This window comes from Barbus barbus, assembly GCF_936440315.1.
Source record: "Barbus barbus genome assembly, chromosome: 15".
Classification (NCBI taxonomy): Eukaryota; Metazoa; Chordata; class Actinopteri; order Cypriniformes; family Cyprinidae; genus Barbus; species Barbus barbus.
In genome coordinates this window covers 30,085,006-30,112,042 of record NC_136743.1, presented here as the reverse complement: position 1 = coordinate 30,112,042, position 27,037 = coordinate 30,085,006, and the positions used below count along the sequence as shown (strand labels likewise).

The following is a 27,037-nucleotide window of genomic DNA, read 5'->3' as shown; positions in this document are numbered from 1 at the left end:
CTTGTATCGTGGATTTACCCTTGTCTCACCGTTTTGGACACTGTGTTTACCCTGTTTGGATTATTGCTCAGGTTATCGGTTATTACTACCCCTCTTCTCAAGCCCTCTGGATATTGTTCACTGATCGAGGACCCACGCAGGCCCTAGGATTACTCTTGTGTCTTGCCCGTGCCATACCTGTTTTGCTGGTGTTTTGACCTTGCCTGTTATTTGACTGTTTATTAAAAAAAGCTTGCAAATGGATCCACACGTCTCGCGTCTCGTTCACCCCGTTACAATGTGAATGACTATGAGAATGCAGTAATATGTTTCTAAAATTCAACATATGAGGGCACAAAATGCTCTTTGTCTTACCTTTATATAATGTGATATAATTTATCAAAATCATATGAGCAAGAGTGTTGTTTTTCTCCTGAATGTCTGCATGACTGAATCAATGTGCTATTGATTTTATACAATAGTTCAATTAACAATAAGTTAATATTTATCAATATGTTAATATTAATAAATAATGTTTTAGACACAATATTGCTGACAAAACCTTTCTGAGCAAAACAATGAATTTCGACAGAAATACCTGCATCGTATTCAAAAAATACCTGCAGTCCAGTTCAGCATGCACATTCCTCTCTGCGCACACACACTTTTCTGTGTAAATTACTCATTAAGCACAAATTCTTATTCACAATAATAATCTGGCACAATTTGCATTGTGTAATTATTACCAAATGAGGCAGTAGTTATACATGAAAAAATATGTTTGCTGCTTGTTCAGTGTACTTAATTAAAATGAGCTAAAGTAACACAATTGCTGAACATTGACAACTTAATTTTATTGTATTAAATCCATGTACAGTATAAGCAAAACTGAAGTTTACTTCAGCCACTTATGTTGTGACTGACTCATTTTTGCTGCATTAACAGAAACTGGGAATTAGATGTTTAGTTTACAGGATTCTTTGCATAGGGCTGGATCAGGACAGTACTTTTTTATGTGTTTATGTCAGGGGAAAGTTCATTTGTGCTTGATATTTAAAGGAGTATTTGTGGTTATGATTGTGCTGAAGAGTGGAGTCTGTGTTTAGATTGTGGGCAGTTCCATGATTAAAGACTATAGTGTGTGTTACTGCTCTGAATGCGCAATAGCTGTGCTAATGTTAGTATGACTTCTTACTTATTTGTTGAATTTGCATGCAAACATGTATTCTTTGTTATCTACATGTTATCGACACAGACTCTTTTAACATTACTGCACATTAAACACTAACAGGCTTCTCAGTTTATGCAAAAATATCTACTCGAATATACCAGAAACTAGTGAAGGAACTAAAAAAACATACAGAATCTATTTAAAGTAACAATTTGCACTCCGTTTGTTTGGTTTGGTTTCATGTTGAGTAAAGAGTACCTAAATTGAACAGCTTTTAACACACTAAATTAGGTCTAACTAACATATCTTAATAATTATTAACTAATTACTTATAAGAAGTAGTATTAACTCTGGATCGTTAATATGGAATTGTTACTACTAATTAAATAATATGATTAATTAAACATGAAAAAAATATTTCTGTGATCACACAAAATTAATTCATCTTAATTTTAAACATACACATTTAGTTAAATAGTCTATATATATATATTTAAAGTATCATTATTACTATATCAGCTCAAGTACATTTCCTTGATTCCAGTTTATTCAAGTCTGTAATTTTGAGGAAATGAAAAAAAAAGAAAAAGAAAAAAAGAAACTGTTTAAGTATTTAATGTTTAATTATGTGGTACATTTAGAAGAGTCTCTGCAGTTTAAATAATGCATTGAAGTAAGAAATTATTTGTCACTTGTAACCCAGTGTTTGAGTGAAAGGATATTTCAAACAAATATCATTTTAGTCATTGCCCAGGAACATTTCCCTGCATTGCATCAATTTCTATGTTTGTTTGCTTCAATGTAATAGGTCAAGTTGCCTACATAATTCCTTAGTGAATCGGATACCAGTTCAGTCAGAATGTGCAAGAAAACACTTATAGCAGACACCATGAGGAATACAACATGAGGCATATTCTGAATTAATCAGCAGATGATTAGAATTTTTAGTTTTGGGTGATGGTACTTTAAATCAAATTTACATATTCAAAATGCTTGATGATGCAAATTTGACTTCAGTTGATAACAGCAACTGTAAGGTGGATGGTCTTACCCTCTCTTGGCTCTCGTTATAATGGTTGAGGTATTTGGCGCACTCGCTGTAATTAGCCCAGGTTTTGTTGTTATTTGACGCCAGCTCCCAGGTCCCATTGATGTCACAGCGCCGGTACGCATGTCCTGTGGATACAGCACAACATATACTCTAACAAAGCAACCGTGCCTTCATTTAGGACATTCGTGTATTGAGTTCTGAATCAGACTGACAGGATAGAGCCACAGTGGATAACATTATCAATGTTTGCCACTATTAGCATCAAACAGTGCAACAAATATGGATTCAATTATTGATAAAAGGAATACAATTAAAAAAAACAGCCACCACTGAAGACATATTTGAGTAAGATGTCCAATTAGTGTTTTCATGTGCAGGTCTCTAGTGTAATTAATGGATCTCTAAAGCTCTACTGCAAACACTGTTTAGCAAGGAAGCTTGTTGTATGGAATGCAGTTTGAATCATTATTCAAATTTGCTCAAAATCTGTTATTAGCACTGTTAGAGAACCTCACCTATTACAATAGAGCGTTACATTATTGTGTTAATTCGAGAATTAACAAAATACAACCTAAAACATGTAAATGCAAACATTAGAAAATATACTTTTTTATGGAAAGTCACGTGTTAGGTGCTTTTTGCATCAAAAAGTATGAGAGTTTTTCAGCCTTTAGGATATTCGGTAACACTTTATTTAGGAACCAATTATATAAGGACCAATTAACTAGATGCTTATTAGCATTCATATTACTAGCATATTGGCTGTTTATTAGTACATATAAAGCCTATATTAATGCCTTATTCTGCATGACTATATTTTAGATCCCTTAATCCACCTCATACCTAAACTTAACAACTACTTTACTAACTATTAATAAGCAGCAAATTAGGAGTTTATTAGGTTTATTATGCTAGTTAATAGTGAGAATTGTTCCCTAAATTCTACCCATATTTCCATCTTTTGTGAGCGTTGTAAACAAATGTTTAAATCAGATTCAGACTCATTCTTCAGGTTTTGGAAATTACTCTTTGAAACAAAGGAAATAGGAAATAGGTTCCCAGGAAATAAATGAGTGAATGAATGAACTTGCAAACAGCTCTACTTGTTACTTTCCAGCTGTCTGATTGCATAACACCCATTATATGCATTGTGTTTCTTCCAACACTGATAACTGTTGTAGAATAGCAGTGTTTCCTCTAGGATTTTTCCCAGCTGTGGTGACAGGACTATTTCCCATGGGCCATGCCCCCTCCCCACCCAAGAATCACTTGCACTCAGAGTTGAATTTATTATAACTAAACAAGACAAGTAAATAGAAAATAATAAAATATTAATCAATAAATTAATGACAATCAATAGCAAAAACAAAAACAAGATACAGTTTAAATTTGTAATAATCTATTCAACTGTAAAATAACACTGACCCATACTCGGAATTTGTGCTCTGCATTTAACCCATCCAAGTGTACACACAGTAGTGAACATACACCGGGAGCAGTGGGCAGCCAATGCTGCAGCGCCCGGGGAGCAGTTGGGGGTTCGGTGCCTTGCTCAAGGGTCTCACCTCAGTCAGAGGGGGGAGAGGGTTGTTGGAGGTGGAGAGAGTGTTGGTTATTCACTCCCCCACCTACAATCCCTGCTGTACCTGAGACTCGAACCCACAACCTTCCGGTTACAAGTCCAACTCTATATCCATTATTTAAATGAGCAAGACTCAAAAGCACATGCAAATGATACATTGCGTCATCTGTCATCGCGTTATAAGCACAGAACCTGCGGGAATGAGTAGAATTATTATTACTAGCCGCAATCCTGCGCCGAAATTCAAGTCCTGCTCTGTGCTCTCTGCTAATAACCTGACTGTGAATGATGCGAGCGGCGTCAGTCACTATGATATTACTTAGAAGCTGCAGCCGTGGCGGGGATGATATTTGGTGTGGCGGCCCACCACGGCTGAATGAATTTAGCAGAAACACTGAATAGCACCACTCTACTCAGTTACAATTTTTAAAGCTACAGTAGCAATGTTTGTATCTACCCAGGCTCATTGGAAATACGTGCCTCTTCCTAATTTCAGCAAAACTAAAAAAACGTACCTATACGTACAAATTGTTGTAGTTTCAAGTTGAAATGAACACTAGCGGCAGTAAAACTCCAACAATTTTTATTCCTTTTCACACAAAGTATGATTTACAGGGCCAGAGTTTTGAATAAGAAAGCATAATTTTCACACAATTACTTGCACAATATTATGTTATGACTTCAAATCTCACAGCATGAAAACTGATAGTTTTGAACATAAGCATCACATATACAGCTTCATATATATGTGTTTTCTAATGTAGTATGTTTCCTCTGTAGCTCACGTGATGCAGCGTTGCACCTGTGAGGTCAAGCGCTTTGAACCCTGTTAAATGCCGGTTCGACATATAAGGAATTAAAATGGCAGGGTTGCATCAGCAGAATACACGCCTGTACCAATGCGTGTTTTAGTGCCACTCACTGGACATTCCACTTTGAAACTGCTGCAAAACGTGCAGTAAGGTAGTATCTGTGTTGCAGAAACGTCGCTGCAAGCACATATTTCCAATGAGCCCGGGTTGGTTTGGTACCAGTTAGCCACAGGTCAGCGGCTGCAAGCTCACCTTTGTGGTTGAAGTCATATATGTACTCTGGGCAGGCAGTGGACACCATCCTTCCAGGCAGTCCCTCGGGCCAGCAAACGATGCCATCCCACTCTGGCATGCAGTAACCCTCTATAACACAAAGCAGGATTGACATTTAGATAGAGCGAACTCCACTCCACCACTCCAGAACCTGCACCACCCACCCACTCCAGCAATACATGAATAACCTCCTCCACAATCTGTGGACAGAGTCAGAGAGGATACAGTGTAGTTGACAGAAAGCTTCTCTGGCACTTGGACACATTTAGCTGAGTGACAGTGCTACAATCTCTATCTGCTCGATATACTCAGACTGAACAGAAGGTGTCAATCTCTGTAACAATGCATAGCTTTCAAAGCACTGTTATCTTGTTTGCCCTTCACATGCATGTTTCTATTGTAGTTGAAAGCCAACATTAAACAGCATTCATAACCGATTTTATTTCAGAAATCTGATGTGAAAATAAATCATAAATCATTGAGAATTAACTGGATCGTGAAAAGCAGTCCAGTACAAGAACAAACCCTGGGTTAAAAAGTCTTTTTACCTTAAAGTTGTTACAGTTATAACATTTCATGCTAAAAGTTCATGAGGACATATTTTTTATGAAATTTTTAGTGCTGCACAAACACAAACAAAAAGGGTTTTGTGTTGCCTTTAAAGACACAGCTTCAACAAAAGCCCATTTTCCACCTTGCATTTCAAATGCATCTCTTGTGACCACTTCTGTTTGTATCATTGAGACACTCCAGTCTAATTTAGTCAGGCCTAACATTACATTTTCAAGTAGGCTATGGAGAGTGTGGCACACAAATACTATTGACTGAACAAACACGTTACATGGAATATGAGTCATTGGAAAAGGAAATGAATGGAAATTAATACAGGGGTAACGATGGTAACCACTGTATTTCTGCTTGTTCAAAAGTGCCACCTACTGTCAGAGAGTGAATTTGCATTTTTATTCATCCAGTCTGCTGATTTTGTTGCCGTCAGTGTTGTAAAACACAGTCCTAAACCACTGCCTGGATTGACATTTCATTCTGTAAAGTTAGGCAGTTTTGATTTATATGCTGTTTAATACTTTATGATCGGGTTATATGCTTACATACAGTGTGCGAAGGCTTGTGTCTGCTGCTTCTTCACTGTGTTTTGATCAAGACCTTCATTACTCGTTCAGAAGATGAGTAATAGCGCCTCCTAATGTATACCAGTGAAAACACGGAAAGTCGGAAAAAAAGTTAAATGCATTTTCCACAGTGGACAAAACCAAAAAGCTATAGACCCCATTTACATCTGTATTTAGCATTGTCCAGCAGTGAAAGGATCAACAAAAAATTTAATCTTTTTTTTTTTTTTTTTCACCAGGCCCTACAAACAGAGCATTGAAGGCATTTAAGTGTGAAATGTCTCGCACACAACCATGACCTCTCTAGTATTCCCATTTTTCTTAAAAAGTCAAAAGTTCTCAAGTCCTACAGTAAACTTATACATATATATGAATTTACATTATACATACAGTCCTATGGATGTGCCTAAAGCCGAATACCTTATTTGGAAATTTACAAAAAATGAATAATGCATGCTACAGAGCCCCTAAACGGACATTGTTAGGTTTGCTGCGGTAGTTGGTGTTACACGGTGTTCGGCCATACTGTGAAAATCCAATTAACAAAATGTTGCAAGGGCAAAAATAACAAATTTTATTGCTTGGGCTTGGTTGAGAAGACATTTTATATTAAGTCTGCACAAATATATTTTAAAAACATGAAATGAATGGTTATTTTCAAATCCAGTCAACATTCAGAATGCTAAATGTAAAAGAAAAGAGAAAGTGGATATAAGACAGGGTATGTCAAGTTCAAGTCAAGTGGCACTGAATAAATATCTGTACTTAGACTGATATTTGTATTTGTACGTTAGACTGAATTTATCAAAACGTACATTTAAAAGGTGTAAATGTTTTATTTAAAACATATATTTATACACAAATGTACAACATATATAAAAACTTTGAATAAGCGTTGTATATGTCGGAGGGAAATTTAAGTGTAGGGAAAGTGGTCTTTCACCTTGTTCAATCCATAAAACACTTAATGTCTAAAGCTATGTTACTATAATGAATTTTAGCTCATTTTGGCGTGTTGTATATTTTTTTGTGTTTCCGTGATGTGAAAAGATAATGAAGAGATTGCGCGTTCTTTCTCCATTATGCTTAATACGACTAAAGTTAACCTAAATCTATGAACCGTGTAACTAAATGTAAACCACAGTATTGTGCTCATTTGAAGTTAACATGGGCGTGTTGAATGGGTTTTTGATTGTGTAAACTTTTGCAGTGAAGTAAAAAAAAACAACATTAAACGCCACTAACAACCAGCAACGGTGAAATGTCGCTCTCCTCAAACAGGGCGGATTTCAAATTGCGTTCCTGGTCTCGTGAATGGCGCTTCGGAAGAGTAGTTTGTCGTTCCAAACGAAAATTAAGAACTAAATCGTTTCAAAGGCTGTTCAAAGCGTTTCAGTCTAGGTGCTGAATCAGTAGTTCCTGCACAGGGTCTGGGAAAGACCGTGGCTCAGTAAACAATTAAGACAACTGATCAATCAATTTGTAAAATGCCACCACTGGTATTTATCAACAACAGACAGGACCGTTATATTTTTATATTATTTTTATGCTACTTGAGGTAACTTAGCCCTATAATATGAAACATACATGTTCTATTACAAATCCAGTCAGCATCAATGCTCCCTGTTGTGCAATGGATTGTGAAAAAAAGGTTGCAACTTCTGTTTTATCACAAATTTTATTAACTTATATTGATACATTGTAAATTATGTAAAAGGCACAGATGATAACAAAGTTGCACTGTCCCAAAAGATTGTAGTATAAATGTGCTTTTTTTACTTGAAGCATATGTTCTCTTTTCCATTTATTTTGCTGTCAGAGTGCACCAGAACGCTTCATTTACATGTTCAATTAAAAAAAATTCAATTTTTGACCTCTTGTGAGTTTGCAGGTATGTGTATAAAGAGCAATATAAATAAAGGTGACTTGACTTGATTTTATATTTTATTTATTTATTTATTCATTTAGCTGACGCTTTTATCCAAAGCGACTTACAATTGCTATATATGTCAGAGGTCGCACGCCTCTGGAGCAACTAGGGGTTAAGTGTCTTGCTCAGGGACACATTGGTGTCTCACAGTGGATTCGAACCCGGGTCTCTCACACCAAAGGCATGTGTCTTATCCACTGCGCCATCACCACCCCTTATATACTGTAACACCTGGTTCAATTTTTTTTGACTTCTGCCTAATTTTAAAGATGTAATTGTGAACAGTAATAATATTTGTAAATGTTTGTTTGCTGACATTTTGTTTAGCTTGTTTTTTTTTAGTTCATTAAACAAAGTTTAAACTGAATTTTGCAGTTGTATTACAGATGTAATGTTTGTCGACTGGAGCTTTAAAGGGATAGTTCACCCACAAACGAAAATTTGTTGTTAATTGTAGGTGACTTTTTTCTTCATTCCTGTATGTTTAGTTTGTATGAAAAATGTTATAAATGGAGATTGTTATTAAATAAAGGCTATTATGTGTTATAAAGTGTGTGTTTTTAGTGATTGATAAACACCAGTTAATCATTTTTAATAATTTAGTTAAACTATAAAAATATATGTTTATGTAGTTCCCCAGCAATTTCTTATGATGCCCAAATAATAAATCTTAGTTGAGGTAACATATAAAACACAGAGTAAACGGTTAAATTTTAATTGACATAACTTGCTGTAGTCTTCTAAATGTTTGACCAATTAAAACATTTGGTAACACTTTATTTTAGGGTTTCTTAACTAGTTGCTTATTAACATGCTAGAATATTAGCCATTTATTAGTACTAATTAAGCATATTAATGCCACATGACCTTATTCTACATCCCTAATCCTACCCAATACCTAAACTTAACAACTACCTTACTAACTATTAATAAGCAGCAAATTAGGAATTTATTTAGGGAAAAGTCGTAGTTAATAGTGAATAGGTGTTCCCTATGTGTTACCAAACATTTTAGTTGAATGGACTATAAAACTAGCTCACTAAAGGTTGAGCCAACTAAAAAACACAATTCAGATAACACTTTGAAGTCAGAAATTGACTGAACGTAAAATTTCTGTGGAACTAGTTACTAAATAATAATTAGTTGAAACCGCTTGAACTTTTTTACAGTGCATGCTGTGGCCGAATTACATCATCAAAATGTGGACTTTGTGAGGTTTTAGGGTGTCGTTTTGGACAGACCCACAGAGTACGCATGATCACGAATTCAAAAACGAAAGTGAAAAGTGAGCATGCATTCAAAAATGATTTTAATACTCTGCATAATGATAGAGGCTCCTTGAAGCCCGCAAATTATATACAGCACAATTAACCAACTATATAATTGCGAGAGAATGCAAAACCATTGAAACATTTTTTTCCTCCCATCTCTCATGCCTTTCTGAATAAGGTATTGAGCTTCGGGCTCATCCTTATACAGTACATCTGCTTACAATTAGATATGTAATAATATTGTTGACCACATCCCAACTTCAATAGCAGCAAATGTGAATCTGACAGTGTTTTGCAGAATATCACGTACGTACACAATAAATACATTTTATCAAATGCTTAATTGTATAATGTAACTGTCACTGTGCGCACAATGGGGAGGAACACGAGACGAGGATGAAATGTTGACATCAGGGTAAGACAAGGCAGGGCTGACACAGACAGGAACACCGGGGAGTAACAAGTAGACCAGACCAAATCAAACTGAACAGACAGGACTATAAATACACAGGATAATCATAGATAATTACTAAAACACAGCTGGACAAGAATTAACTAATAATCACACTAAACAAGGACAGGAAACAAACGAAATATGGAAACATGAGGCGGGAACACACGACACAGGACTGACAGTAACTAGGTATCTTTAACTAATATACAAAGTAAGACTGTCTATGCATTTTGAGATCAAGTTCAGTGCGAGTCTATCAGTGAACTGAGTTCTGCATCTATTATATTCAATGATGCTAACCACAATGCTTAATGAATTTCTTATTTACATTGTTTGCACTGTTAATTATGATGAAAGCATTTGTGAGAGTGCCAAAAATTAAAGGTGAGATCATTAAATTCAACAGACATGACTGTGATCAGCTACAATGCTCAGCACTGCAACCTTTTATGGGAATAGATCTAAATATAATATTATAATCAACACTTTTCATTCTTAGTTAATCTTGGCAGGTGCAAAAGTATTCAAAAGACCTCCAAGTATAATATTTTGTTTAGATGCCAGCTAATCATAGCAGTGGGTCTTTACATTGAAGTTTTAAAATAGATCCATCCATTTAAACAGTGTTCAAATCTGAGGACTAAAATCTGGGCAGAAATTGCCATTTATTTCTATGATGGCAGTTTTTGATGAAATATGACAAATTAAATGTAAAACAAAAAGCCTGCAGTTCTATGTGGGACGACTAATCCAAGCTAATGATACTAAACTTTAGCACTGTAAAGTTAATGACAGATTGTGCATGACATATAAAGTCTTTAGCCTTATTTTATCACCCCTTGAAATGATTTATTTCTGTATTTGATGTAATTATAATTTTGGTGGATTGCATTTTAGTGTGATAATGACTTCTATTACACATGTGACACCATCTTTAAAACTGCAGAATATACAGCAAAATCTCAAACATTTATTGCAACTTCTTTTCTTTGTTTCATGACATACTTTAACTTGGATAACACCAAAAGCACAGAGCAGCTTCTATTCCAGCATAGGTAACAATGGTTCATGTCATTCAACTCTCTGAAAATGAAACAGTGTAGGAACAAAAGAATGAAGCTAAGATTTAGACCAGCTACATTATTTCCAAAGTCTGTTCTTAAATATAAGTATGAAAAATGGCCACTTTTGATTAAAAAAGTCTAAAGGTCTGGACATACATTAATGACAATATACAATATCTCAAAGTTTGGAATGAGTCTGAATAAGGGTCTCAATGATTGAAGCTAACACATTTATATGCACTTCTAAATGCTTTTCGATATTAGCAATTCTTTTTGTGCACAGGCAGAAAAATTGTCAGGGTTCTGTCCTGGCAGTAATGTCTTTATTGACTTTGTGTGTCAGTGTGTGTTTTATGTACGAGCACATGGCTTTTTGTGTTGCCCATGTGCTCCTCTTGTCTGTCCTCCTTGTTTCCCTTTACCATGCCCATTTGTTTAGTCCTTATCTAGTCCTCATTTGGTTCATTTTCACTTGTTCCTTGTGTGATTTCCTTCCTATACATTATTTTCCTGACTGTTTAGTGCCACACATTTTGTGTTGCATCCTTTGTGTCCCTTGCCGTACTCTTTTGCTTTTTAGTTTTATTGCCTTGTCCAGTTATTTTGACCTGTCTCTGTTTGTGTTCTAGCCATCAGCTCAGTTAGGCCAGTGAGCCAGCTTGTTTATCCCAGCCTTTGGACTGTCCCACCAGGCTCTGACCCCTGGATTTGCCTGTATGGACTGCCCGCTTATTTATGACCCCTGTCTGTCATCGACAAGTCCTGCTTCAGTCCCTAAAGTTTCCTCTCCACCTGACTTTCAATCACTCTGCCTGCCTGATTATCAACCTGTCTGATATCAACAGATCGCTGTCTGGACTTATCACCTGGTTTCAATTCTCATTTGGCTCTCACTCACTTACAGTTATTTCAGTTATTATTACTGTTGCAGAGCAAGTATTGAGACTTGCTACTGCTAATACATCCACAGAAATGCTCCTGTTAGCATGTAATACATTAAATAATCTGTAGCACATCTAGACAAGTGGAGCTGGGGGAGGTGGAGGATTTCTGATACAGAAAACACAGAATCAAACCATTTAACTGTTCAGTAGCAATCTCACTGGCTGCAGATGCAACTAGGGATGTAAATGGGCAGAAAATATCCTGTAAAATTTCAGCCTATTTTCCGAACGTTTCCGAAAATTTCCAAATTTTTCCTAAAGTTTCTACAAATTCCTGGCAATTTTCAAGAAAAGGACAAGAAATCTGCCCCTTTGCAACCCTAGATGCAACAGACACCAATCAGCTTGTGCCATGTAGTAAATTATGTGATAGCTATCAGATTACATGTAAAAGACTTACCAGTCTGTGCCACCTAGAAATTCATGACTGAACTAGATAATACAGAGACTTGCTACTGGAAATACATATACAAACACACTTTTGTGAAAATGCAATACATACTGCTTCTGCACAATTAACTTACATGAAAGCATCCTAAGAACATCTAGACAGGTGGAGCTGGGGGAGTTGGAGGCCTTCTGATGCAGAAAACATTGATTCAAAACATTTAATTGCTGATCAGGAAGATCTTTGGCTGTAGATGCAACAGAACCCAATCAGCTAGTGCCATGTAGTAAATTATGTAAAGCACCTATCAGTCTGCTCCATCTGGAGCTGGGGGAGGAGGAGGGTTTCAGATAGTGTGCTGCAAGAGTTATAGCAAACACCAAACCAAACCATTTAACTGTTGTGCATCAGGCTCATGGGCTGCAGACGCAACAGAGACCAATTAGCTCGTGCAATGTAGTGAATGACAGCTAGTAGATTCTAAAGGATGTAAAGGATCATCCTATAACCCTGCACTATATAGAGTTTAATGACTGAACTAGATAGTTTGGTAACACTTTAGAATAGGGAACACTTATTCACTATTAACTATGACTTTTCCCTCTATAAATTCCTAATTTGCTGCTTATTAATAGTTAGTAAGGTAGTTGTTAAGTTTAGGTATTGGGTAGGATTAGGAATGTAGAATATGGTCATGTAGAATAAGGCATTAATATGTGCTTAATTAGTACTAATAAATGGCTAATATTCTAGTAATATGCATGCTAATAAGCAACTAGTTAAGAGACCCTAAAATAAAGTGTTACCGATAGTTCTATCATGACAGCTCTCGGAATAGTTTAGCATGATGACATGAGACAATTTTAATGTATTTTGTTGTGGAGGAATAGACCTGCTATTCATGCTGGTGCTATTATTGTAAGTACAGAGACTTATCAATACATACACAGACAAGCTGCTGCTGCACAAACAGCATACATGAAATTACCCCCCAACAAAGCAGGAGAGAAAATAAAATGAAAAATACAAGCCAATATAGTATAATATATCTGAGTATATAAAACAAGCTGCTGCATCAATAGACATGCATATATCCCCACACATGGTATGGCACTAATCAGGACAGGACAGGATAATACAGCCCTCAAAAACAAGCAGATCTACTGCCAAGACATATGTACAGCCACTGCTCCGACAAGCAATGAGAATAGCATTAACGCTAGCTATGTGTGATTCGCAGCATGGTTTAATGCTACACTCTTTGAAAAAAAAAAAAAAGTACAAATCTGTTTTTGGGTGAACTATCCCTTTAAGGACCTTACAGCCTGCGCCATCTAGAGTTTCATGACAGAACTAGATATTTATACTACGTAAAGCTTTGGTTGAGAATTATCTCACTCTTGGGTCCTCTCTCCCCACAGAAATGCCTTTTTGTTTTTTTCCACATTTTCTTGGCAACGCTAGTATTTCTGGCTTTGCTTTCAGTCGCTGTTATTGAAACCAGCTGCCCCCAACTTGCCACAAATAACTAGTTAAGGATAAATCACGGCGTATGGCTTTACTGCAGATTCATTATTTTCCTATGCCTGTAATTAAAGATTTTCAGAGGGAAAATCAAAGCAAATGATGGAGCTCATTTTATATGCCTGGAGACCAGCTTGTCAATTTTTCGCGAATGTAATTAAAGGAGAGTTTCAGACAACAGGCCTGTTTTGCAGGACACTTATCCTGGAGGGAGTGCGCCGTGTGTGTTTCACATTTCCAAAATAACAATAGCCAAATGTCGAAGTTTTTTTGTCTTATATATAGAGCATTAAGCCGCAGACCGCCTCCAATAGCCCAGTGGTTTCAGATATAACTCCACACAGAAGCATCACATATACAATTTCCCAAAATCCAAGGTTACGAGGAAGCTATCATCGTCTCTGATGAGGCTGTGGCTATTGATGATGTCATTTGGGGTTTCTGAATAATATTTGTCTTCTCGCCCCCTTCTAGCATGAGATTCGGGCCTGGCCCGAATTGTGCCGGCGTTTTGATATATGAAAGCTTTTATAGCAATCTGGTGGTGTTATTTTACACCCAACCGCAAAGTTTGAGCGTCAGGCTATTTTCACACACAGGCCAGAGAGTCTCAGGGCTTGTGGAAGCCACATCCCTGCTCTGTGCGACCCAGGCTGAAACCTCAGTGTCTCTCTCAATGGGAACCTTGTTCATGCCCCGCCATGGAGACTTGGTCTTAACCGAAGCACAAACGTACAATAATAACAAATAAGAGCTGTGCAGTACAGTGAGTTCTGAGGCCAGGCCTTGACTTGAGGTTGGGCTCTGCCACCTCCAGCCTGGACTAGAATAGATAAACCGACTCAGCTAACTATTTGCTGAGCAAACAATCTCAGATACCCACGACGATGCGATGGTCTATTAATAGTTGGCTCGACGGTTAGTGAAGAATGCCACATGAATTGCATATAAAACTTCAAGGGTGGTCTCACAAAGACATGGTCAGGGGCGAGGCAAAGCCATTGCTGAATCAATCCTCGTGTCTCTCCTCGTTCAGCAAGATGGAGGGATGTAGCGGGCAGCCGTTTCCTTTTGATGACGAATTCTTGAAAATAGACTTGCTTTTACTGCTACTCCTGTAGGAAATCTCCTTAATGTGCTATGACATGCATTTATTGTACTTGGGCCAGAGATGTCTTTGGCAATTCCTCACAAAAGCAAGAGAACACTGAGCAATGCTGAGACAGTGGTGACAGTGACGAGCGCTTAGTGCATCATTTGAGACAAAAGGGAAGGGAAATTCATCCGTCTGTTCTCCGTGCTAAATGCTGTTACAATCCCAGATGCTACAAGAATTTATAACACTGTTGAGATGATAAAACTCACACAATGATCTGACCTGCTTTGAAAGACCTTAGGAAAATGAGTAAATAAACTTCAACGGATTTCCCCTGCTCAGGGAGTAGGGAGCAATGAACACTGTTTAGGGAGCATGTCAGTCAGAACACAGTTCATGCACGTAGCTCTCTTCTAACGAGCTGGTTATGTGAATCAGGTGTGTTAACTAAGCGAGACATGCAAAATATGCAGAGCTGGGAGCGCGAGGACTGGAATTGGGAACTGCTGGGCTACATCATGTGTCATTCACCGGTGAGAAAACTTCATAGCACAGTTAGTAAAAGCACTACAATACCAGGAAGGAAGATCGGGTTGTTGATGTTTGCCTGCCATTCTCGCTCTGTCTGCACAGCGTTCGTGAACGTGCTGATGACGTATCCTGTCTGTGTGAACAGGGTGCGCAGAGGTATGCAAATACATACGTTGACAAGCAGGTAGGAAAGCCAATTAAAATGCTCGGACCGAACGTTTTGATTGGACGAACATTTCTTGGTCCTACACCTTCCACAGAATATATAAATACAGATAAATACATTTAGACCACGTAACTTAATGACTGCTATCAGGATGTGAAGAGACTTTCAACCAGAATAACAAAAAATGTTTCTGAAGACAATCACCTATTGAACCTTTAAATGCACATAAAACCGATCATAGTGAAACAGGAATATCTAAAATGATGAAAAGGAAAGATCTTTTAAAAATCTAAGTTGAAAATCAAATTGGTCTCATAAGTTTTGGGGAAACTTTTCCACGCCCTTGAAAAATGTCAAATGTTTTAACCATAAATTAATGCAGTTTTTCTTACACCTTGCATTTAAAAATGCATAAATCTTCATTCTTTTTAAAATATCTTTCAAACACATTTTTCAGGTGTTTTTTTTTTTTTAATTAAACAACACTTTTAATTACACAACAAATATAAATAATCATTAAAATATGTTGAAATTTTGATGTGAATTTGCTGTGACATGACAAAACATGCCACTGCTACTTTGTTTTTCATGCATGTGAATCAGGGTTCCTCAAATCTTGCCCTGAAGGGCTAGTGCGCTGCAGAGTTTAACTTCAACCCTGATAAAACTCACCTACCTGTGATTTGCTAATGATTCTGAAGACAATGATTAGTATGCTCAGGTGTGTTTGATTAGGGTTAGAGCTAAACTCTGCAGGAAAGTGGATCTCGTGGGCCACATTTGAGGATCCCTGATGTAAATGGTTGATAGAGTTGATAGAGCTCTTCTGAACTTTCACTCAAGAATTAATAAGAAATTAATAAAAAAATATACTTTTGCTATCCAGTTCTAGGTTTTTCACTTATCCTCAACAATACAAGTGTCATATGATTCTCTGGGCTCAATATTTATCAAAATGTTGAACTTTATTATTTGGATGGCTATAACAGGGTCTTTTAAAAAATATGGGTAAGTTTATCCAAATGCCTATCATTCTTACATTTTTAAATAATGTTTAATAATGCATCTTTTTAAATATCATAAATCATCTGAAATCTGATAATCACTGCTTGCAACTGCTTGTTTTCTTTCATTTAAAAAAAATAATTAATTAATAGGCCCAGATAAAAAAGGCGAAAAGTGTGACATAATTGACCCAAATACAAAATTCTCTGCAACCATTAGCAGTCACATCTGGTCTCAGCACTCCAGAAGCAGCAAAAAGACATCATGCATGCTCTGTCTCAGAGGTTACACGCTTAGCCTAATTTCAATTGAAGTTCTATGATCAGAAAGACGTGTGCACCCTTCCAAAAGGGGTCAGAAAACAGCCACCAGAAAGAGCGCAGAGTCATCAGGTAAACAGGTCAGATCTGACTCACCCACCCAACACAGGGCCGAGAGCAAAGACCAGATCGCAGGAAATCTCACCCAAGATCCAGCACAAATAACATCACTTCACATTATTGGGATGCCTTCATAATTTTCCTTTTTTTTTCTCATGATGATTTTTGTATGCATATGTAGTATTCTGAAGATGGCACTGGTGACAACAACAACAACAACAACAACCATTTACTATTTACAACTGAACTTTATATATACTTAAATTACATAAACATATTCTGTCTATTTTCTTTTCTTTTTCATTCACATTCATTCATTCATTCTTAACTTCTATTTTGCTTCCTTCTTTATATTCTCTAACCGAATATCATGATTTAAAATCGCAGTTGAGCTATTCTATTAATTTACTGCATGAAAGTGGAATTGTTTCTAAATTCTCTGAACAATGGGTCTGAATGCAGTTACTGAACATCCTGAACAAACAAAAGTATTTGTAAGAAAATGTAAAAAAAACAACAAATAAAAAAACAAAATGCATTCATTTTCATCAATCCAAATTAATCCAAGGTTTCAGCTTCTACAAGTTTTGTTTATATGAACCCTACATTTGCAACCTGATTCACATATTTGTTTACAAGTGCATTACATGTATTCCAAACAAAACTTGATCATATAATAAAATGATCATATATTATTTTACTCCTTCAGTCATGCACCTCTGAGATGTTCAGTCACTTCAGTATACTTGACTATCCTCAAATATATTTTATAATCTCTAATGGAGTCCGAGACCATGTTAAAAAAACTGGGATTCAACATCTAATTTAAATCTGGGAATAAACTGAATATTTTAGGTTTTTGAAGAATATAAAACACAGAATAGTTATGACGTAATATAAACAAGCATTTAAGACATTAAATATTTGACAATGAGCAAAATCACAAAGGCTTCATTTTTCAAGCCCCAATTTTAAAAATGCAATATATGCAAGTGGTCTCAGACTTCTGGACCCCACTGTGTATTATAATTATTCCTGTCTGTTATTCATCATTTCATATTTCTGAAGAAATCTGCAAACCAAAGTAAATGAGACATTGGAAATGAGTGTAAAAGCACAGCTGTCCATCTTGGCAGTGAGACGAAAGAGATGTCGGGAGGCATTAGGTGTGACAGAGCTCAGAGGAGCTAACATTGACTGCATCTGAATGAGATGTCATTTGAGCGCCAGATCTCTGCTCAACATTAGCGTCCAGCTGCATTGAGACCTGTGGCCTCTAATAGAAGATTTAGGAGCATCTACTCATAAAGCCCTCGTCATAACCCTCTGCTGCTGGATTAACTCAAGACTAAGTTCTGTTGAGAACAGCTCAGCACTGAGCTGGACTGCCTGCCGTTACTGCATAAGCACAGCCGTGGCCAAATCAATCTTCACTTCCATTTCTTTTTCATTGAAATAAACCAGCTACTACTAAGAAATGTGTGAATTTAAACCGGGTTCTCACTTTTTTAACTAATGAATTTCCACGATTTTGCAGTCAGCCGTGAATACTGGATAAGTAGCAGTGTTGAGTCTAAAGCATTCCAGTAATTTAATTACTTTTCCCTTGAAAAAGTAAAGTAAGGTGTTACTTTTTATTATTCTGTAATTTAATCAGTTCTGATGTAATTGCATTAAAGGGATAGTTCACCCAAAAATGAAAATGTGATGTTTATCTGCTTACCTCCAGGGCATCCAAGATGTAGGTGACTTTGTTTCTTCAGTAGAACACAACTGAAGATTTTTAACGCAAACCGTTGCAGTCTGTCAGTCATGTAATGACAGTCAACGGGACTCACCCACCTACGTATCTCTCAAATGGACCATTGACACTCCTAATTGAGATTGCAGATAGAGTGTCAATGGTCCATTTGAGAGATAGGTGGCGGTAATGCACTTATAAGTCTGCGATCCGCTGTAAAGCAAGAAGAAGACGCGTCACGCGCCAGCTGACAGTTGGACCGTGCGGCAGATTAGAGGAAAAAACTATATAAATACTGTTCAGTTTCTTGCACAGACCGATCGTTTTGTGTCTTTAGACCTCATTGTATCGTCACGAGCCACAGGGTTTAATTTGGTTTTGTCTGTGTATGTTTTTTTTTTCTCTCAAAGCCAGAGTCCCATTGACTGACATTATATGACTGACAGACTGCAACGGTTTGAGTTAAAAATCTTCTTTGTGTTCTACTGAAGAAACAAAGTCACCTACATCTTGGATGCCCTGGGGATAAGCAGATAAACATCAAATTTTCATTTTTGGGTGAACTATCCCTTTAAATACTATAATATTTGTATATAAAACAATAATGGATTTATCATCTAAAAATGAATCACAATCTAATGTTAATGTTTGTTTTAAAGTAACTTTCGCCCATTAAATACTTTGGTCAGTTTACTGAAGTATTTATGCAATTTATATTATTTATCTGAAAGAATTAAAAGAGCAGTTTCATGTCACTCCTTGTCAAAATTGATATGGGATTTAGAACGTAACTTGTAATAAATAATGCAATACTTTTTAGAGAAATTAATTAGAACACTGTTGAACATGTAATTAGTAAGTATTACTTTTTTTTGAGTAACTTCAGAGTTTGAGACCCAAGGAGATTGAGAGAGAGAGAGATTGCACACAAAAAAAAGCAATATCCAGCTGATGATGAAATACTTGACCAAAATGTTGGGTAACACTTTATTTTAAGGACCAATTCTCACTATCAAAAAGTTGTTTATTAACATATTGGCTGTTTATAAGTACATATAAAGTACATATTCTGCATGACCATATTCTAGATCACTTAACGCTACACTATACCTAAACTTCACAGCTACCTTACTAACTATTAATAAGCAGCAAATTAGGAGTTTATTGAGGCAAATATTGTAATTAGTTAGTTAATAGAGAATTGGACCTTAAAAAAATGTTGACCAAATGTTTTATGATTTTTGAATAACTTTTTAAAATCAATTTTGTTAACACTTTGCAATAAGGTCTCATTTGTAATAATTAGTAACTCTCTTAAAACTAACAATGAACAATATATTTAATTTATTTAATTTATTTTTTTATTTAATATAAATGTCTCTTCAATGTCTGATATGCGATGGGAAAAAGAAAGACCTGCAGTCTGCAGCATGTCCTCATACCATCTGCTCACAATAATGTAATCTGCCTAGAACAAACACAAAAGCCTAAAAATAAAATAATGGCTAGTAGTTACTATCTGGCAAAATACATTACTACTTCTGAAAAAAAAAGAAATCATAAGCATATGTTAAAACATTTTATATAAATATGAAAATAAATATGACTCTTATTTGAATTTGAAATCCTTAAACACGCATAGTTATTTGAAGCACAGGATGTCTTGCAAATGTCTTGGAAAAGTACTCTTTCTGTGTGACTAATGTGCTGCAGCTTATGTCATGTTTCATTACGGCTTGAATCTGAGACTGAACACTGAAATGTCCAACACATATTCCCATTGTGTGAGAACTGACTATTGAGAGTCTGACTTCCAGATTCCTCAGCATTCACTCCGGCTCGGACATAAACATCCTTAACTGTTTCAGGCTGCGAGACAGAAGTGACTTAACGCAAGTAAAATAAGCCTGTGATGAGAAGACAATAATACAGCAGTCTGGCTATGACAATAGGCCGCCAAAACGGTTATTTAAAATGCGTTTGAGACGGGGCACCAGAGAATGAAGTGACCACAGTGAAAGGAAACTGAGGTTACCATAAAAATGAAAGCCTTTCACACACTCTATTCCCAGATCTCTATTTAGCGTGGCAAATCACCCAAAAGGGATTACACACAACTGCGCTATGCTATTTTCCAGGGAAACTTGAGGCTACATTTAGCAGCTCTTTTCTGCCAACATATCTTTCAGACAACACGACATTAGGTCATTAAGCAAGGATACGACACAGAAAACTGTGATTCAATAACTCATTTATATCACCACTGGTAACACTTTATTATCATTTTCATTCATAAATCATTAAACATTGTATAATGTGTTTGTAGATGTTCACTAATAAACTTATTGAACATTACATAATGAAGCAAGAATAGAAATGATTTTAACTAATCTTGTTTTCAGTAGTACAATAGTACAATTCCTATTAAGGTACTAAATAATTAACAGTAAATGTTTATAAACGATGAATAGATTTGACTAGATTGGGTACTGCTAAAGCAGTTAATTAATAAATGATTTGTAAACAGATGCGAGTAACAGAAAAAAATGCAAATATGTCAACTTTACAGACTCTGGTTATGAGATAATGAATCATGTTTTAATTTGATATTTGATTTGTAAAGTTTACCACATCAATATGTCAGCATAAATTGTGTTTCAATTTGGCAAGATTAAAAAAAAAAAAAAACATTTTATGCAAGTAAAGAATGTGACAATGTACCAAATACAGAACCCCGTAGATCAAACATATAACATAAGAAAAAACTAAACAAAACACTAAGTAAAGGAGGTGACAATATCTACATGTGCCAAAATGCAGAAACACAGACAAATAAACATATATACTGATGGCCAACATGACAAGAACGTTCTGATTAACTCCTATATATGCATTCATATGTCTGTGAGCATACGTGTGTGTGTGTGTGTGTGTCTGTCATTGTGTCAATGAAGAGGGCAAGTAAAAATAATAATATTAATAATATTAGTTGTGAATTATAAATTGGTGTTTAATAATTTGGGGGGGGGGGGGGGGGGGGGGTTCCGATGCCCCCGTGGCTACGGCATATCAGAACTTAACGCCCCAGCCCATGTCACGGGCCAGGGAAGGATTCTGCTGGGCAACAGGGCCCAGAGCAACCCCCCCAAACATCGGCCATCCCCGGCCACTAGTTTAATTCTTGGGTTTTTCCAGTAAAATTTGATAATAATTGAGTCTAAAGATTTAAACCAGGTGAGGGTGGGTTGTGTTGGGATCATTGAGAATAAATAGTTTAGTTTAGGGCAGCGTTTCTCAAACTGTGGGGCGCGCCCCACTGGTGGGGAATAGAGATGTGACAGGTGGGGCGCGCCAAACGGGAGGAAATTTTCCTTTTTATGCCTTATATGGTAACGTGAGATCAAATCTTCCGGAATCTGGAGCAAGACCACGCACTAGACTAGAGAGTGACTGCGCGGTGTCAACATGTCATTTCAGTTTCATTTTTGTATTCATGGTTACAAATGAAATGTTTAACCTTTTGAGCGGTATCCGGTTTGGTCCCTATATGGGATTTTTATTTCTGTGCTCCTGAGAGTACGGTCCCAGATATGGGATTTAGAATGTTCAGTGACGTGACATAACTGCCAGATTCAAATTGTGCTTTCGTGCGTTGGTTGGTGCTGAACCAGAGAGGGACGCGCTCAGCGCTGTCATATATCACAACTATGCATTGTTTTCAACCTAATAATGTTTATTTTAGGTTTCAGACATTTAAATACACATAAGCACTAGTAAAACAATACATTTGGAGTTTGTAAAATACACACTGATGTCTGTGGAAGCAGCAATAACAATCTATTCAAATATAATTTGACGACGTGTGTTATTCACATCAGACAAACATAGTGGAAGTAACTATAAAGTTTACTCTATTCTTCTCGGAGTTCACCGGACACTTTCTTGCATGTACTTCGGGAGAAACTGATGACAGACAGGACTCTCTGAACTGAGTCGCAAAGAAACATGGTGGCGCCCATCTCACGTTATAGATCAAGATTATTTATAAAGGTTTTTAAACGACCGAACACACTAACTTACACATTTTTGAGAATCGGAATATAAGATAGTTGATGACATGGTAAGCAACTTTGTGAATATTTTGAAATAAAAAAGGAAATTAAGGCGATCTGATCATACAGTGTTATTGTGGCTGCGGTGTGTCACGTGACAAATATGACGCATCGCCATGGAAACATTAAGCGGGAATGTTATAAAATAACAGTCACCTTGAAAAAAACAATTGCAGCCACTAATGCAGGGATAACCTGCCGAATGGATTTCTCTTCTTTTCTTTTTACAGATTGCAAAGTGGCACTTTTATATCTTTTCTATTTTTGAAATTAGTAAAAATTTTGACAGCTGCACTTTTATTTTCTCTATTTTTTTAATTTCATGCAAGTTATGATGACACAGCTGCACTTTTATTTTCTTTATTTTTGAACTTTCTGTTATTTTATGTATATAGTTTGTATTTTAGATACAACTTGTTACTCTGATACTACTTGTTAGTTCAATAAATTGGAACATGTTAAGCTTGTTGCGCATTTCATTAGCATTGTGTTGGGGCGATGGGGGCAGGTGGGGCTTTAAAATTCCCCCTTGTCTAAAGTGGGGAATGACCAAAAAAGTTTGAGAACCACTGGTTTAGGGAGTATAGTCATTTTGATTACTGATATTCTGCCCATAACGGATAAGGGTAAATTTATCCAGCGTTGAAGATCATCATTTATTGTTTTGAGTAATGGGGTGAAATTAAAACTAACCAGCTTTGACAGCCTGGGGGAAATATGAATGCCTAAATATGTGATGTGATTGGTGCATAGAGGGATAGGTGATGTCTGGGATGTCACATCCAAGCTATTGTGATTTAATGACAGAATGGAAGATTTACTCCAGTATTCAGAAATGTTCGAAAATGAATCAATACGTTTAATTGTTTCTTGTAATGATGATGAGGGATCTTGTAAATATAGTAATATGTCAGCTGCGTAAACACTGATTTTGTGCTGTATGTTTAATGTTTGAACTCCTTTAATGCAGCTGTTTTGGCGGATGGCTGCTGCTAACGGTTCGATAAAAATGGTGAATAATGAGGAAGAGAGTGCTTTGTCTAGTCCCGCGGTGCAGTGTGAAGATACGTGATGTTAGTCCATTAGTGATGACAGTGGCTGAAGGTGCTGTATAGAGAATTTTAAACCAATTAATGAATGACTCCCCAAAACCAAACCTCTCTAATGTGGAAAACAGGAATTTCCAGGTGACCCTGTCAAAAGCTTTTTCTGCATCCAGATGGCTTTTTGCTTTTTGAATTGAAAAATAGTACATTAAGTTGAATAGTCTGCGTGTATTGGTGGACGCTAGTCTAGCTTTAATGAAACCGGTTTGATCTGGGTGTATATACTGTGGCGATGATTTTAATGTCAGCATTGATCAGAGAAATGGGACGGTAGCCTGATGGTAATTTTGGATCTTTATTGGGTTTGAGAAGAAGTGAAATTGTGGCAGTATTCATATTATTTTTCTTTGGTGTTCATTCAGTTGTGGCAGATTGATACTGTTAAGAAATGAGTTGATGTCATTTTTATTTGGGTCTTTTTCTGAGTATAATTTGCTATAGAAATTGTGAAAAATTTGGTTGATATCTTCCGGTGAGTTGGTAGATTTTCCTTCTGGGTCTGTAATTACTGAAATCGTTGCTTTTTCCTTGTTTCGTTTGATTTGATTTGCCAAGTATTTACCAGATTTATTTCTATGATGACATTCTTCTTGTCTGAGCCTATGAATCAGGAATTGAGTATGTTTACTGATTATTGCATTTAATTTAAATATATATTCTCTTAATTTATTTTGTGTTTGGTTATTTATATTGATGTCTTGAAGTTGAATTTGGCAAGATTTTGACAACATTTGTAAATGTAAAAAGGTGCATTCGATGATTTATAAATCATTTTAATCCGTTTAAACAGTCAGTTTATTGGTATTTTTAAGCGTGCAAATGCACATTAATCAATAAGCTGTTAATTAGTGTATAACATCTGTTCAAATTATTTGTAGATTTTTAAAAACTGCATGAATTGAATTTGTAATGACATTTTAAGCATTTTATTATAAAGTTATTCATTCTTTCATGTTCAATAAGTTCATTAGTAAACATTTACAAGCATATTATTTCACAGTTATAGCTATTTGAATATATATTAACAAATGATCTGTTAAGAATTAAATCATTTTTGTTAATGACTCATTTGATTAAAATAATTTGTGTTTTTAAAATTGCATAATCATTTATGAATTAAACTTTTAATAATAACATTATTATTTTACATTAACTAATGATGCATTATGTAAGGAATAATTGACGACGGGCCGTTGAATTATTAGAAAAATAATGCACACCCGAGGTGGTGATGCGGCCACGACGCGAAGCGGAATGGCCGTTACACCTCGGGTGTGCATTATTTTTCTAATAATTCAACGGTCCGGAGTCAATTATTCCGCTTATACTACGGTTGCCACACCTCAAGACATCGATCAGATTATATATTTCAAGGGATTCGTCCGGTTTTTCTACTTAAATCGCTATTGTGAGTAGGATTATTTCTTCCGCATCTCATCCAACGACTCTTTTGCTAGTTCCAAAACGTCATTTTAAAGCTGGCAATGGAGGCTTGAGCCGTTGATAGCAGACTAATGCAGTTAATAATGAAGTTATTAGAAAGAGAGCGAGAGAGACAGAGACACAGAGAAAGAGAAACAGAGAGAGAGAGAGAGAGAGAGAGAGAGAGAGCTTGTATGAATTAGGCTACCTCTGTGTGTCCCTCAACAGTGTTCTGAAGCACCGTCTCTAAACTGTAAGTCTGCTTTAAGATGCAGCGCTGTTATTACCTCGCTAGTGAGAAATGTCATGTGTAGCCTTTAAGTTGCTACACTAGGCTAACTGATAAAATCGTCAGGGCAGCGCTGACAACAGAGAGATGGTAGTATACGTTGTGTCAGGATTATTGATTTATTACCCTCATAAAAATTCCACCCCCCTCCCATAACTGCACACCTGTTTGTACACCCCTAGCCCCCACCGTCTCTAAGCGGCCATTTTATTGACCTTATGGTGAACTTAAGAATTTATGACTGTGTGTGTGTGTGTGTGTGTGTGTGGGGCCAATGTTATGTGCTTTAAACTTTAAATGATGAATCTGTGTTAAATGGGTAAAGGGATATTTTATTAAAGTGTTTTCACATACACATCAAGAAAAAAAACCATCAAACATGTACGTAAAACGTACAAAGACTGTTTATTTCCCTACAAGTGTAGACTTAAAACAGGAAAAACGTAGAAAATAAAACCAAAAAAGCATTAGATACACTATCTTAAAACTAGTTGTTTGACAAAGTTAAATAGAAGTGAGCGCGTTCGTTTAAACCTATTTTGCGGTTTTAAAAAGTTGTGAGTTTAAAACAGATACAAAGTTAGATAATATAGATTCGTTTTTATCTTACGATGGTACGTGTGTTTTTCCCTTACAAGTGGACACTAGTCTTGTTAAAACAGTTTTAGGAAAAACTAAAACAAATAAAAAAGCATTAGATACGCTATTTCCTATCATTAGAATTTAAAACTATGTCCTTTGACAAAGTTAAATAAATAGAAGAGTTGCGAGCGCGTTCGTTTATCTATAACAAAAAAGAATCGGATGCGTTAGTTAAAACAATAAGATATTTATCAAAAAAAAAACTATGTCTTGCTCTTTTTTAAAGTTTGACTTTATAACAGACATAAAGTTAAATAATATAGAGACGAGTTCTCTTACCGTGAAGTGAAATAAAAAATATCAGACCGTTAAAACACCAGCATAAGATAGCTGTAAAATCTTCTCGCATTACAATTGAAAACCTAGCATTTGTCCCAACTTAGAAAAGTTAAACAAATGTCTATCTTACGCAGCGTCCGTTTACACAACCTCAGGCTTCTGTGTCAAAACTGAGAATGAGCTGCGGGCCGCTGTCAGGACACACCCACAGCACCGCCCTCTAACGCTGTAAGGAGAGTCTGAAGATTTGCATGTTAAAGAAATTAAAGTAATGTTTTAACATTAGAACAAAGTTATTTTATAAATATTTTACATTTCTCAATTAATGAAACCGTTCACCATTCATCATAAAACTTTTCACTTTAAAAGGTTACATAACCTTCTTGTAAACAAACGCCCCACAGGGGAAAAATGTTGTTTGTTTGTCTTATTTTATTTTAGTTATTCACACTTAACACCTTTTATTTATTTACTCTTTGATATTGTCAATCTTAAAACTTCTAGTGTGCTGCGTCGGTTAAAATACACGTGCGGGAAGAAACTGAAATGATAGCAAATGTTTTGGATTTTCAGTCATAATTAGAGGGGTGGTAAACTTTTTTTTTTTTTTTCTACAACATCTTACGAATGTAAATGTATGTCTCACACAGAGCGACCGAATGAGAAAGTGTGCTGCGCGTCTGGTCGCACGGGCA

General features: G+C 36.2%; 1 protein-coding gene across 1 annotated transcript in view; it reads right to left on the bottom strand.

The window, feature by feature from the left end:
* The window catches only part of pth1r (parathyroid hormone 1 receptor), a 103,730-nt gene that overhangs the window by 18,504 nt on the left and 58,189 nt on the right, over nt 1–27,037 (bottom strand). Inside the window, exons 3-4 of the mRNA XM_079435377.1 lie at nt 4,848–4,958; nt 2,202–2,326 (exon numbers count right to left, since the gene is read on the bottom strand). Of these exons, the coding sequence (XP_079291503.1) occupies nt 2,202–2,326; nt 4,848–4,958 (236 nt within the window). The remainder of the gene's footprint in view (nt 1–2,201; nt 2,327–4,847; nt 4,959–27,037) is intronic.